This window comes from Sparus aurata, chromosome 13 (assembly GCF_900880675.1).
Source record: "Sparus aurata chromosome 13, fSpaAur1.1, whole genome shotgun sequence".
Taxonomy (NCBI): Eukaryota; Metazoa; Chordata; class Actinopteri; order Spariformes; family Sparidae; genus Sparus; species Sparus aurata.
In genome coordinates this window covers 15535539-15550352 of record NC_044199.1, presented here as the reverse complement: position 1 = coordinate 15550352, position 14814 = coordinate 15535539, and the positions used below count along the sequence as shown (strand labels likewise).

Sequence of the window (14814 nt, the reverse complement as noted above, 5' to 3'; positions counted from 1 at the left end):
ATTGGGTCCGCGTCTACATCAGAAGCGTGTAATATGCTCACAGCTTAATGGAAGGCACGGTGCTCATTTCAAAGTAAATAACTATTACTGCTATTTCGGCTCGAATCCCCTCAGAGTTATTCTATGAGACACCAGGAATCTATAACCTCCGACCCCGACTCCCACGGGGCCCATCAAGACACTTCCCGTATGGACTTATGGCAATCAAACAAATTAGCTCCTGCCCCTCTCTTGCTCCTCGTTTCTACGCATTCCCCAACGCCCCCCCAGCTCCTTCTTATCGCCAAACAAGGAAGGTAGCTGGAACACGCCTGGCGAAAAACAAACGGAAACACTGCAGTGTTTTTTCCTCAAAGCAGGATACTGTTCCACAGAACCCGATTCATGTCTTGGTATTTGTTTTCCTCCGCATGCCACACCGGTGATTAATTGGCTTTGAGATTGTTTTATTGGAATGTTATTGTGGCTGCTGTGGAACAAACTCACCCTCGCACTTTGTGCTTTTTTTTTTTTTTTTTTTTTTTCCTAATGCTCCAGCAAGACAAGAAAAATGAACATCCTGTTTCCTGAACCCCAGCGAGCTGTCACGTCCAGAAATCTCTGCCACCCCGACATGCTTAGAGAATGTTTAATGTCTTCCTTTAAATGTCAGCCGGCTCATAAGAGAAGTCGGGTCATCATTTGTTTTAAGGATTTTAAAAGCTGACCCTGAAGGCGGCAGCGGCTGCTTGGGAGTCCTGTTAGACCTTTCATTGGTCCTCTCCATTACTGCTGGTATGTCTTATAGGGCTGTCCACTTCTAAACATTGTATGTGGAGTCCCACTAAAAAAAGGGCTATGACAACAATGATTTAACACCTGCTCCTGCTCGTAAGTACGCAGTAAGTGCGCTACTGCAAAACCAGTCCAGTAGGTAATTTCTTTCTTATAAGGTTGGGACGTCTCAGCAAATTTCTCTCAGATAAATCTGAAATGAGCCTTTAATTAAAAGGGACCCAGCTTAATGCTCTTGGAGCACCATTACGGCATCAGTCCAGTAAGAAGCAACACATTTGTGCCAGGTCGAACTCAAACCCCGTTCCTCTCTCTATCTCTGCCCAGAGAAGAGAATTAGTGCCTTCCCTGGAACACATTCTCTTTTCTCACAGGTGTTCTCTGATTTCTCTGATAATGCAGCTTCATCTAAAATCATCATCATTTCCCTTCCACCCTACGTTTTCCATTATTTACAAAAGCACATGCCGCAGCATAGCTAGCCAGTGGTGAAAGAAGAACTCAGATCATCTACTTGAGAAACAGTAACAGCAAATTGCTGGCCTCCCAAGTCTCACTAAAGTAAAAGTATGTACATTTTAACAGCGTGAAAAGTAAAAGTTGTGCAGTAAAATGATCCCGTCAGTGTTCATATTGTGTATCATGTATTTTAATTCATAAAACTGCTATGTTTATGTTTATGTTACATCCTACAGCTTAAGATGTTTACAGTTGTGCTCATCTCAATTATATCATACATACGGTATATATACAGTATAAACATAGGTATCCTATAATAGCATCACATGTTTGTGGCATTACTGTCCTGTGGCATTTTCCAGCTTGGCCTAGAGTGGTTCTTAAACTGTTAATTTGGCCTCAAAGAATTTTTCCGACTCAGTTCTTAATTCTCATCACATTTTGAGATACGCGGTTTTCAGTGGACAGGAACAGTACGGCAATTGTTATCTGAAAAGCAACAAGTAACTAAATCTGTCAGTCAAATGTAGTGGAGTACAAAGAACAATATCTGTCTCTTGGATCAGGTGGAGTAGAAATAAAGTTGCATTAAATGGAAAAGCTTAAGTACTATGACAAGTACCTCGAATTTGTATTTAAGTTCAACATTTGAGTAAATGTACTTAGTTACCTTTCACCACTGCAGATAGCAGCCCTAAATTACCTGGGACATTCAGCATTGTGTGCCGAGTAGGGCCACATTGACCTCCAGCATCTCCTTAAGTGCTTAAGTAGCTAGCGATGAAACCTAATGCTATTTTTAATCAAGCTCGAGCACTGAAAAACGAAACTCTGCGCAGGTTGAGAAAGCCCCGACACTGTGTTGTTTTTTCTGAGGCCGACATTGATCTTGCCGCGCCGGAGACGACCCGCCTCGGTAAAGTGCAACGAGTGACAAATGTGTTTACAGCCTTACAGCCTTGATCCCCTCTCCTCACTGCAGCCACTGCATCAAACTGAACCATTTATCAACTTTATTCTTTTTACCTTGAACACATATTAAAGGAGGTTGAGTGAGTTTGATGTTAAAAGTTTGAGAAACATTTTTAAAAACGTTCTGCAGGAGGCTCGAGGCTGTTGATGTGGACGTGTTTGTTAGTTGTCCAGCCTTCAGCTCTCGCTGCTCTGTCACTTCCCTACAATGTCAGGCCTCGGACCGCCTGTTCAGCCATGTGTGTCCCCCGGTGCTTCTGCCACCACTGACCCTCCTGACCCCAGATCCATGACAGGCCTCCCCAGCAGCCCTGCAGGGGGGACTATTCTCCTGTGTTTGTGTGCAGCTTTTAGACGATGATGATGCTCTTACCCTTAATGCCCAGTGCCAGTCTCCTGCAGCCACCTTGGCGCTGGAGCCCAGGATGTAACCCAAACCGCTGCGGAGAGATGGAAAGATTTCATATTAGCAACACAAAATGTTGAATACATTCCTCTGAACCTGTTCCACTCAGGTCTATCAGTGCGTGTTATATATAAAGTCTGTGAGTCAGTGTCCTGAGTTAGCTGAGTCTATCATTTCCATCACATAAGCTAACGCCTACGCCACACACATCCTGTTTGTAGTGTGATTAAAGCTGCGTTGAGTGTTTGGATACTTGACATGGAGCGCTTATGACAGTGTAACTGATCAAAGCACCGGTAGCAACTTGGCTAGTTGGTCTATTTGTGGACCGGGGATTTGTGCGTGCAGTCACAAAATGCAGGTGCGCAGCCATCACCCATGACCCAACAGAGCGCCGCACTGATACATTTATCCGGCCGAAAAGGCTGTGTTGTCAGCGTAATCGAATTTCACCACGTTTTACTCGAGTTTAAGGGTGTTTTGTGTGTGTCGTAAAGGGGAAATAACAGTGAGACGCTTTGAGGGAAATGTTGCCAGATCAGATCACATCAGATAAGGTGGCCCCTATGCTGCTTTAAGCCTCTGCTGCTAGATAGCATCAGCATTAAAGGACAAAGAGGATTCGAATAGGGGAGGTGTGAGTGGCAGAGGACTGATAGTTACCGTAAGCGTGTGAGTATTATCTTCAACACAGTAATGGCGTAGTAATTAAAGAGTGATCACCACTGGGGCTTTTGACTCGGCAAATCAGCCCAGCACCGCAGAGATCTGCGTCTCCAGTACAACTTTAACATTAACCCACGCACTCGTCTTGAGCAGCGATCACAGGAGCAACTGTAAATACTCTTCCTCCCCGCAGCACTATCGAAGAATAGCTGCTAACAAAGCTCAGCCAATTCAGTGGCAAACACATTTGATTTCTTATAAATTCCTCCCAATATAAAGCACAGACAAACCCGCATATGACGTTTTAAAGCTCCGCATGACCTGAACTACGGGCTGAGACGATTGAATACATTTCTTGGTCAACAAAAAAAAACTATTCAAACTATTTTGATAACAAATTGTTCATCAGAGTCACTTTTAAAGCAAAAGTTATGAACTTATGTTGGTTCTAGCCTCTATAATGTGAATATTTTTGAATTGTTTGTTGGACAAAACTAACAATTGGATGAAAAAGCCTGGAGCTTCAGGAAATAGTGACACTAATTCTCACAAGTTTGACAATTTCATAGACAAAATATGCGATTGAAGTAGAAAAGAACTATCAGACGAATCAGTAATGAAACTGATGAGTTTCAGCCCCTTATCTGAAAAGCCTCCCGTAAAAAAAATTCTCAAGAATGGCCCTGCTGTCTGTTCTATTTCCCAGATACGTCAGGACATGAGGGATCGCTGACTGGTTTGATGAGTTTAATAACAATGTGTATTGCCGACAATGGCCCAGACAGTCACCAGATCTCAACCCACCAGAACACCTACAGTTTTGAGCAATATCCAATTTAATAAGGATGAAGTGATATCTTATCTGATCCTATCTACAATTAAGTAATGTATCATCCATCCCTATCTTATTCCTTCAGATTTGTAAGCCTCTTCACCAGAATTAGTCAGTAAGAGTCTTCCTGATCTAAGTTCTTTGGACCTGTTTGTCTGAATGTGCACAGCCTCTGGTCAAGGGATGCTGCTTTCCATTAAAATAGCAGATTGGAGCTGTAGATTGATGGACCTTATCAGCACGGGCAGCTAAAGGCCTCAAACATGTTCAACTGGTTTTACACACACAGATGCTCACACACTACACACTCAGAGCAGAGCGGGGGGGGGGGGGACAAAAATAACACGGCAGTATAAACTCAGACGGCGTATGATATTTCCAGTGAGTGACTAACAGCTAATCTTATCAGAGTCGACCCAGGGAGTGTTTGGAAAGTTCAGCACCAACAATAAAGCTCTGCAACGAAAAACACGCTCGTATCAAACGCCGGCGTCGCGCAGACACCATCTGTCAGGCCGAGTTTTAAAAAAATTATAGGAGGGGGGAAAAAATAAAAAATGAGGGCAGGGGAAACCATTTCCTGTGAATCCGGTCTAGTTTCTGAGGTCATTTCCTGGAAACGCTCATAACAACCTCAGTCAAGACAAACAAGTGGGAGACTGGATAGGATGTTTTATACTGAGGCCCACTCTTCTACCACCTATTGTCCGTGTTGCCGGGCAGTTTACGGTGACCCAAACATTTTGGCAGCTAGCGCGACTGCTCCGAGGTCAGGTTAGCCTTTCCTTTCCCCATTTGTCGGACTGTCTCCAATCTGCCATCATTAACTCATTTGGTTATAGCACCGAATGGCTTATATAAGCTTTCATCGACATGGTTTTCCCCTGCGTCAACAAATTTAGGTGACATACGTGTTGAGAGTGGAGAGACTCCAGCACATTCCCGTTGTGTGTGATAGTGCGTGCAGAAGCAGGAATACGGCGCAGCGTGCGGCAGCTCAGGCCCATGCCGTGCAGCATTACAGCATATAACGATAAACCTCAAGTGGCTCCTGTGCCGCATCCACAAGTACATTCATCTTTTATTACTTGGCTTTGTTTGTTTTCTCCCTGTGGCCCTTTTTCTGATTGAATGAACTGAAAAGGCTGGAGATTTGAGCTTAATAATACCTCCTACTCTCCCACACCCCGCCCCCACGCCACATCTCCGAAAAAGCCTCCCACCCCTCCTTTAAGCCTCGCGCAGCCAATTGTAAGTTGTGCTTTTTTTTTTTTTGCTGCAGAGAGCCTTAGCTCTTTGTGTGGCTGCTTCTGGAAAAAAAAAAATATAGAGCAAGATAGGAGCAAGCCTGACCTTCTCTATGTGAGGATGATTTCAATTCTTGTGTGTAATTCTCCTCATTCCTGTGATTTAACATTTGAAGAACCAGCTGGATTGGATGAATATCACCACCAAGCTAAAGCGTCATTAATGTCAGCATGAACGTTTCCCAAAATAGACCGTGTATCTTGTTGTTTGCGCCGAGAATACAGGACCTGTCTGGCTCTTACCTTCCCAGCGGGATGGCCAGGTAGAAGACAGAGAGCATCATGGTGCGGCTGTTGTTAGTGAACAAGTCTCCTATGATGGTGGGAGAGATGGAGGAGTAGCTGGACTCTCCGATCCCTACCAGTCCCCTGGAGAGCACAAACAGCCAGTAGTACTGCAGAGAGAGAATAAGGGAAAAGATAAGACACAGGACTTTTGGAGTCTTTTTCCTCACCAACTTTTAATTAAAGCAGAAAACAGTCACGCTTTACCTTCGGCACAAGGAGTACTAACCCAGTAGCACGGCTGTAAATGTCTGTATTGTCATTAGAATCGGGCTTACAAGCACGTACTGTACTTAGCGGAATTACAAACTGTTAACTGATGTAATACAGTTGAATAGTCACATCTATTTTCTGAAACGTCTTTCTCCCACATAATCAGACAAATGGCATACAGGACTGGACAATGAAATAAAGGCAGCATGTAGAGTTCTGGACCAAGAGTAGCACCATGGACCGATGGCTTTATGATTGAGTCTCTGTTGTGTTTGCTTCGTGAACGCGCATGGACACGTGGCGGCAGGTTTTGTTACGCTCCTGACTGCGGTAGTGTGCAAATCAATGAAACAATGGGCCGAAAAGGCAGCGTTGACATATATTGGCTGTTTAATTCATACATTAAACTTCTCTAATTTGCTAAGAAGGCCTCACGTGACACCTTTAGCACTAATTAACAATGTCAACATCTTGTTGCAAATGGAGTTTATCCTGCTAAACCAGATACATTTCACTAAACTGTGGAAAAAAATGCGACATCAGCATTCGAATGTTTAATTCCCCCCCCCCCCCCCTTTTTTTTTTTTGCTCTATTAAATTACCGCAGCCAATTATCTCTCATCAGATGTCATAAACCGATAAATACAAAAAAGATGAATGCGTGGAGGGCTTTAATAGGAGTGGCACGCTGGCGGGGGCACCTGTGTAGGCAGCTGGATTGTTAACTGTTGCCATGGCAACTACTACTCGCTGGATTTCATGTCTGCTTGTGAAGCTGCAAAGAAAATCTGGTTCCCTGACACAACAGGATGATGCAAACAGGAAATATTGGCCACTGATTTGCATACTGCATTAGTAAAACTAGCTTCACGTGCAACTCCTTAACGTTGCAATCAGGTCACACTGTTTGATGGTGACACGAACTGTTAGTATTTCACATTCCTTTACACTATGTGTTACATTTATCTTCTTACACTCGCAGCATATTCAAGCACCCCGTGGGGCCCTAATAATGTGAGTCTGGGATGCGCGTGAGCGTGATGAGGTCGCACTGTAGTGAAAAGAGATTAACGCAGGGGCTGCAGGTAGCGGAGGCAGAGCTGAGACGGCGATCCTTGCGCTGACCCGAGCTCTCAGCTGTCACTCCAAACTTCATGCTGGTGGACGGGACAATGTGGCATGAGGTCAGACACACAGCCATCAAACATCCCCTGGAGACTTACCACACACACACACACACACCTCAGTGTAAGATTACAGTTAATGGACGCCTCTGCTGTGGTATTCACCCATATCGTTTTCAAAGATATGTGTTTACAACTGTTTTTTTCCTGAACATTTTCCTCCTTTCGTGTTATGTGTGGGCCAAGCGTGTTTTCTGACTGATCACAGCTGAGCTTTCACTGCTGCATATCTCTGTTCGTCACAATCGCTTTCAAATGATTCAGAGCCAGTCTATTTTTTCTTCTTTTAATGGCCCGCTGTTTAGTGGGAATCGCGATGATAGTTCTCTTTGTTTGTGCGGTGACAAGATTATCATCGGCCACTTGGAACACAAACACTAGTATCAGTGACAAAAACAAAAGGCAACGATGCCAGGAAAGCGCCGCAAAAATGAAGTTTAAGAACAGCAAAAGCAGACTGAGGACTACGAGGTGACAAAGGAGAATAGGGAGGTTAGAGGAGAGTCTTGTCTTCTTTTGGTTAACATTTGATTACTGAAGATCATTACTCAACCAGTGCCATCCTAACTTATCTAACTAAGCAATTACACAGAACTATTAGAGAAAACCAGTTCTCTCAGCTTGCATGTGAATGCAGAAGACAAACCATCATGACACAATCTGAGGTACAGAACAGCATGTTCTCAGCACTGGTGGTGAATGAAAATAATATTCACGTCAAGGGTACAATAATATCAAGAGATTGTCCAAAATGCAATAAAATATTATGAATCCGTGCAGCTTTATGAGAACAATAGTCGTTCAGTGATTCATTATTCTAGTCTCACCCTGTTTATATTCATGAGAAACGCTAGTCTTACTTTCTTTCCATCGGATTAAATTATAAATAGACTGCCACTAATGTGTTTCAGATTTTTCTACAAGTGATCACTGTGTGAACACACACGATAATCTGTCGTGGTCATGCAGAAAAAAGTGTGCACTTTCACTTCATGGCAGTGGCAAATTCGTCTTACGTAACATCTGACTTCTGAATCTGCCGCAAAAATCCTTCCAAAAATGCCCCGGAGTGTCTTAAATGCGTAATGATAGGACTCAGTTGTAAGTGGTCATTAACATTTCATCGCACGTCATGTCTTTCATCTCTCATGGCGACAGCGCCGTGGAACTGTTACATAAGAGACATCTATGCTTGTCCCGTTTGATTGACGCGGCCGGGAACGTGTCTTGAGGGCGAAGTTAAAGTTTGGGGCAGAGGGACTGCTGGTGCTGAGGAGTCGTTCCGCAATCTCCGCGTCTTCGCATCAGCAGTCGGTGGCCTTTGTGGCATTTGTCAGAGGGGAAGAGGCCCTTAATGTCAGCTTAGCCATGAGCAGCCTGAATGTACTTCCTTCTTAGGCTGCCATCTTGTCTCCTAGCAGACCGGTCTATAGGGGATTGAAGTCAAAGGACGCCCTACTGAGACCATCGGCATCTCTGAGCTGTCAGTTCCTTCCGTAGCTCTGGGGCTGAAGAGTGAACAGGCTAACTCACAGGGGCGATGACACTGTGGGACTCCATGATGCTGCTCTGCAGACATGCTGCATAAATTCAACCAACGTAGCCTTTAATGCCACATATCCCTGCCGGTGGAGCGACTTCAGACTGTCAGTCTGATTTTTCATTGCGACTGTCCATCAAGGCTGTAAAACACACACATACACATGCACGTGCACATGTACAGAGCCCCTCACTGTAATGTGATGACTACCCCTCCCCCACATCATCAGCCACTAGAGTAATGATATCATTTAATGCGTCTAACACCACCCAGCACACAGGCGGCTTTTGGAGATATAAAATCTAGACCCTCTTGTCAAGGGGCAGTGAAACAACTGAGCCTTATCTTCTAAAGCATTGTAATTGAGACAAGGCTGAGGCATGGGCCTTCATTAGTTGATTGGCTGGCAGCCAGTATAAGGGGGAGGAGGGGCGGGACGGAGGGAGACATAAAGAAAGTCTACAAAGGCAAGGCGGGTGTCTGGCTTAACGAGCATATCATTTCATTTCACCAGCCTTAACATCAAGCATATCAGGACCGTAACAGAATAATTAGCTTGTCGGTGTAGACTGTATCACATGGACGGGGCTTAATAGAATAACATTAGAGCTCCAGTGCTCTGATTGTTCTACCGTTTCCATCAGATGTCGTACCTCTTTGCTGATGAAGGAGCTTGACAGAGTAACAATGGACCAGAAGAAAATGCCACAGCTCAGGATGACCTTTCTGTTGAAGCGGTCGCCCAGGTAACCGAAGATGGGAGCTGCCACCATGAAGCTGCAGATGAAGACTGCGGAATAGAAAAAAAAAAGGAGAGGAGACATTATAGTGACAGAATGTGACATATCTCTTTCAGTCGTGGCACTGCGGTATCATGTGTAACTTTGTTGCGCTTTGCTGTAAAACTCCAGCCGGACTGAGGCGTGTACTTTAAACTTTCAGGTCCACCTATTAAGTCAAGACCTGTCCAGATCGACTGGGTGATACCAGTGAAGGACTGCCAGAGGACAGCTCCATTCAACTCCAGCCAATTAGGATTCCATTACACCCCACCTACACCAACTACAAGAAACCCGGCGAAAGAATATTAAACACAGATGATACAGCAACCGAGAAAGGCAATGTCGGTTGTAAAGGTTTCAATTTGTAAAAAGAGAAAGTAGTGCCCTGCACAGGGAGGATTGTAGGAGGAGCTACAAACTCGGCCAAATACAGTTCATAGGAATCGAACAAATCAAAAATGAAGTAGGGGGAAAAAACATGTCAGGATTTAATGTATCGCTACTGGAATTACATTAAAACTGACCAGATGCCATGTGATTCTGTCCCATTTTTTCACAGGGGCGGAAGGACTGTGGTGCCAGTGTGGCCATAAATAATTCCTCCATCTTAATTCCATGCAACTAAACCTATGTCCCAGTGAAAGGCACACAAGTGCTTTAAAATATGTTCCCCTAATTGCCCCTCTGCTGACTGGACAACTAAGCCCTTGTTCTCGGGGCTTTTAGTCAATATTTATGAGGACGAGCAACCCAAACAGACCTGAATTTTTAATGCTCTCAAACCGAGTTTTGTGTCTTTGCAGAGGAGAAAGGGCAGAGATGTTACTCTTGACAGCGGCGAGGGGAGCCGGGGAGGCAGGCTGGAGTGTTTTGACACATTATCAGCATAAACATACAGAAGTGGAAGGGGGGAGAGGAGATGACAGAGAGAGAGAGAGAGAGGGAGAGAGAGAGAGAGAGAGAAAGAGGAGAGGAGAGGAGAGGAGGGGTGTGTTATATAAGACACAGGCATCACAGCTGTGATGCAGAGGCCAACCAACAGGATAAGGGACAATAATCAGATTAAAGCTGAACCGTAGGTTAGAATATGTGATATCATGATATGATAAAAAGAAAAAAGAAAATTTACTTGTTGTTGTAGGCCCAATTTATACTGCCACAACATTTTTTAAACAATATATGCAGGTCCAAGACCCCTGCTTTAACTAGTTTTAAAAAAAAATTTAATTGTTATGCAATTGTGGTTGTGGTTTTGATACTGAGGCTTTTATGTTTGGACATCTTACTTTTTATAGTGAATAAAAACCTCATGAAATATTAAAAAAGAAAAGAAAAGGAAAAAATTATTCTGGGAAAAATATGCTATTCAGATTAAAAGCACAACTGTGTGAATACAATTTTTTTTATAAAGCTGCAAACAATAGATATTCTGCAGTGAATAATCACATTGCTGAGGGGAAATATAGCGCCAGTGATTCCCACATTTTCTTATCCAATAAATTCGAGACCATGGTGTCAGCGCCACTGGCACATTTTCAAGTACAAATGAGGTTTTTACACCAGCACAAAGGCAACGATGATTCATCCTTTCACAACTGAAGAACTTTTGCATGGTTACTGTGTGGGGCAGGCTTCACTTCATTTTTGTTTGACTCATATTTTAATACAAGAAACACCCACTCTGGTCAAACCAGACATCCCCCCGGTGGGATCTCACTACTCATTTTAAGGAAAAAGAATCCCATTTCGGCAGGTGAAATGTAATCTAAAATCTAATTTTAAATCTAATTTGGATTACTATTAATGAATGAATCAGTCACAGTTTGGGTCTGGGATTACTTTATCTGCTCGTTCCAGATAATGAGTCTCTCCCGCCTCCTCTCTGCAGAATATCTTCCCTCTCTACCTCATAGTGTCACCCTCGTGTTTGCCTGCGTTTTACCTCCTTCTCTCTCTTTCTGCAGCCTCCATCGCGAGCGCCTATGTGGCTAAGTGCTGCAGGTCTATTGTGTAATGCTAAATGACTCTGATGACTGCTCAGTGCAGGTCTGGGCTCTCTAGGGAGCTTCACTGGCTCGCCCTGCAGCCACAGACACACACACACACACGGACGCACATACGCGCACAGAGCAGGGTGGCTGCGGTGCATGCTGGAGATAAGATGAGGGAGAGGTCTGCAATCACCCACCACCAGCTGGTTCCACGTGGGTTTTAAAGCCAGGGGGGACGGAGCTCATTATTCGGTTTGTCAAAAATATACGTCTGCACATCATTAGCCGGCTTATTTTCAGTCATTAGCAGGACCACACATCACCAACTCTCTGTGTTTTATTTTGTTTAATTTTGTGATTTGTTGATAAGCCACCACAATTTCTCGAGGCCCATTATCACCTCTTAGCAGTGTCAGCGCATGGGAATAAAGCCAGGTTTTGACAGTTGTGCTCACATTTATGCGCTGTTAACCTTGCTGCTTGTTAACCTCCTGTTCATATTGGTTTAATATCCTGCGCGTTTGGTGTGAGGACACCATACAAAGGAGAAAGAGATAACATCAGCTCCTTGCATACCGAACTTAGCAAAAAAAAAACAATGTGTGTAATACCGTTTGTTGTGTTTTTTGGGTCCAACATTCTCGTCAGATCATCGACCGAACAAAGCGTATGTGTCAGAAAAACCTTTTTCTCAAGAAGCTGCTTTGAACTGACAGGATAATAGGATGAACTACCGTCACACTTGAGTTACATATAGAAGTTTTGTTTCCTCACCATCAGGCATAGGGGAATATTGTCATGCTGTTTATTTAAGGCTGAAACAGGTACACCCTTCTCAAGAATCAGGGTGCAGCATCGAATTCTTTCTAATCAGAGTCGGTGCTGGCGACCCTGCCGTGCTGTCTGGTTGTCTTTGACCTATTACAGATCTACAAAGGGATACAAAAAAATGAAGCAGGCCTTTGTTTAGAATGACAAAAAAGACGTCCGGCATTGTGGAAAATGTGAGTCTGTTGATCAGATGTGTTGCTGTAAGGATTACGGGACACAATACACAGCACAACGTGGATCCACAAAGGAGACACCTGCTTCTCGTCATTCTGCAAAAACCAGCAAAGGGAATGCTTCATGGTGTCATTTTGTTCTAATTAATCCATTTTTGACATACAGTCAGATTAATCAGCCTCATATAAGACACATGCTGTCACTGGGACAGGATGCACACTAACATCAGATGTAACCTTTGTGGAGCCTCATCTGCTCCCAGGAAATACCCTGTCACTACAAATCCTGCCTGTAAAATGATCTCCTGTCAGTCTTCTTTGAAGGCTGCGAACCTACAAGAGCAAAAATAAAGAAATCTGTCAGGCTTGGAAGCAAAGATTTCCTCCTCCAAGTGCAACTCAGTTTGAGGGATCCAGCATGTTGTTTTTTTATTTAAAGCTGAATAACTTGTTTAAGAGACTACATCACATTCTCTATCAGATGTATTTAATAGTTAGAATGTTTGAAAAAGTATCATATGTTTGCTGCTGCAACAATTAGTCAACTAATCAACTAGCTGATTGAAAGAAAGTTAATCGGCAACTATTTTGATGGTCGATTCATTGTTTCAGTAAGCAAAAATGTCAAACATTTGTTTCTTAAATGTGAGGTTTTTCTGTTTTTTCTTCCTCATTTAAGAAAATAAATTAAAAGTCTTTGACTGTTAATTGGACAGAAGAGAAAATGAGTCGATGTCACTTTGGGCTCTAGGAATTAGGAACTCATAATTTTTTGACAATTTATAGACAAGAATAATGAGTTGCAGCCCGAGGGCATACGAAGTGATTAGTGGGAATGGAGTCAATGACAAGAGAATAAATGTGTTCAGTCTATTTTAAGACATTGCAGGAAAAAGACAAACAAACCATGACTAACAATAAGACTTCACAGATGGCAGGTCACACCCAAAACTCTCAGCGCAGGCAGTAAAAGCTTCATTATTCATCACCTCATTTGCAGAGGATAAGTCTAATTTCTGGAGCGATTAAGTGTTTGATTGACATACAGTAAGCAGCTCTTGAATATGAAACATGTATAAAATGCTGCCCGTCCTCACAAGTTACATTCCTGGCCTGGCCGCTATTGTCTCTCTGTTTATGCTTGTTTAACTTGCTTATGCTTGTGGAACACCACACGTCCACATGTTTGTGTGATCTCCACGGTGCCATCAGAGATAAGTCCTGGCTAATCACCAGAGATGGCAATCTCTCATAAATAAAGTACATGTGCAACAAATATTGAGCAGGAAAGCTCCCACAGCGAGGAGGTGCAGACGTACTCGGTGGATGTTTACACTGCAGGCCGTAGGGGAGGAAGCGTTTTCAGAGCCTAATTGAAAGAACAATGGTCAGCTGTGACTACTTTTCAAGACAGTGACTGACTCAAGCCGTGTTTTCAGTGTAATAGAGGCAACATTTCCTTCCTGCTTCACTCCATTTCACATGAAACACCTCTGGATCTAAGAATTTAATATTTGTCAGATTAGATGGGAGATAATAGGGAGGAGATGATGAGGAGAACAGATCATAGTTAATGTAGAAATAATAATGGGATTTTCCAGGACTGGAGGTACAACAAAGAATTTTTTTTAAAGGCAGGACATGTTCCTGAAGGAATTACTTTGAATTTGATAATTACAGTTTACACTGGCGTGTAATTATGATAGCTATCAATGTGAATGCCAGCATTACATAGACATTTTTTTTGAAAGTGACTCAATAGTAGACTGGAAAACAGCTTACCCAAACCCTACAGTATCGCCTCTGCGTGACATCCTGCCTTTATCGTGGGCTTATGTGACATATTCCCCTCTATTAGCTCAACAAACACAGACTCCTTTTCTATTAAAACCATTGTTTATCTCATAACTCCCTCCTCTTAGGCTTGGAGTGAATTGCAATTCTGCACCAGAGGCATAAGCTGTGCACTTAATTAATGGCAAGGACATTTGTGACTGAATTATCATGTATAGTCACAACAAGGCTGTGAAGCCACACGATAAATATGGAGATGATTCGGTGTAACCTTACAGAGTAGTTTGGACAATTAAGGTCATTTATTACCGCCGCCTCGTCCGACTGCAGGGCCCCCCTCTGAGGCCAGTCTAGGAGAAGAGGTGGTTTTGTGTTTTAAAGCCTCTACAGGGCTGATTAATTAATCACTATTCTTTCTTATCTGTTTCATTCTCTTTGTAGCCAGGGTTTAAAGCGAAAAAAGCTCAAAGTCTCTTGAACTTCTGACAGAATAGATAGCAGCAGTCCAGTGGAAAAAAACTCAAAATGTTCCTCAATGAAGACAATGAATTCTAATTTCAGCCTATGTGAGTCAGGTAGGAGTGCCAAACCGGTCCCATAGTTCT

At 43.3% G+C, this 14814-nt stretch overlaps 1 protein-coding gene across 2 annotated transcripts in view; it reads right to left on the bottom strand.

Moving 5' to 3' along the window:
* Nucleotides 1–14814, bottom strand: part of spns2 (SPNS lysolipid transporter 2, sphingosine-1-phosphate) — a 67915-nt gene that overhangs the window by 20760 nt on the left and 32341 nt on the right. For both annotated transcript variants that reach the window (XM_030437863.1, XM_030437864.1), the window contains exons 3-5: nucleotides 9292–9428; nucleotides 5660–5811; nucleotides 2579–2645 (exon numbers count right to left, since the gene is read on the bottom strand). In XM_030437863.1, coding sequence (XP_030293723.1) covers nucleotides 2579–2645; nucleotides 5660–5811; nucleotides 9292–9428 — 356 coding nt within the window. The remainder of the gene's footprint in view (nucleotides 1–2578; nucleotides 2646–5659; nucleotides 5812–9291; nucleotides 9429–14814) is intronic.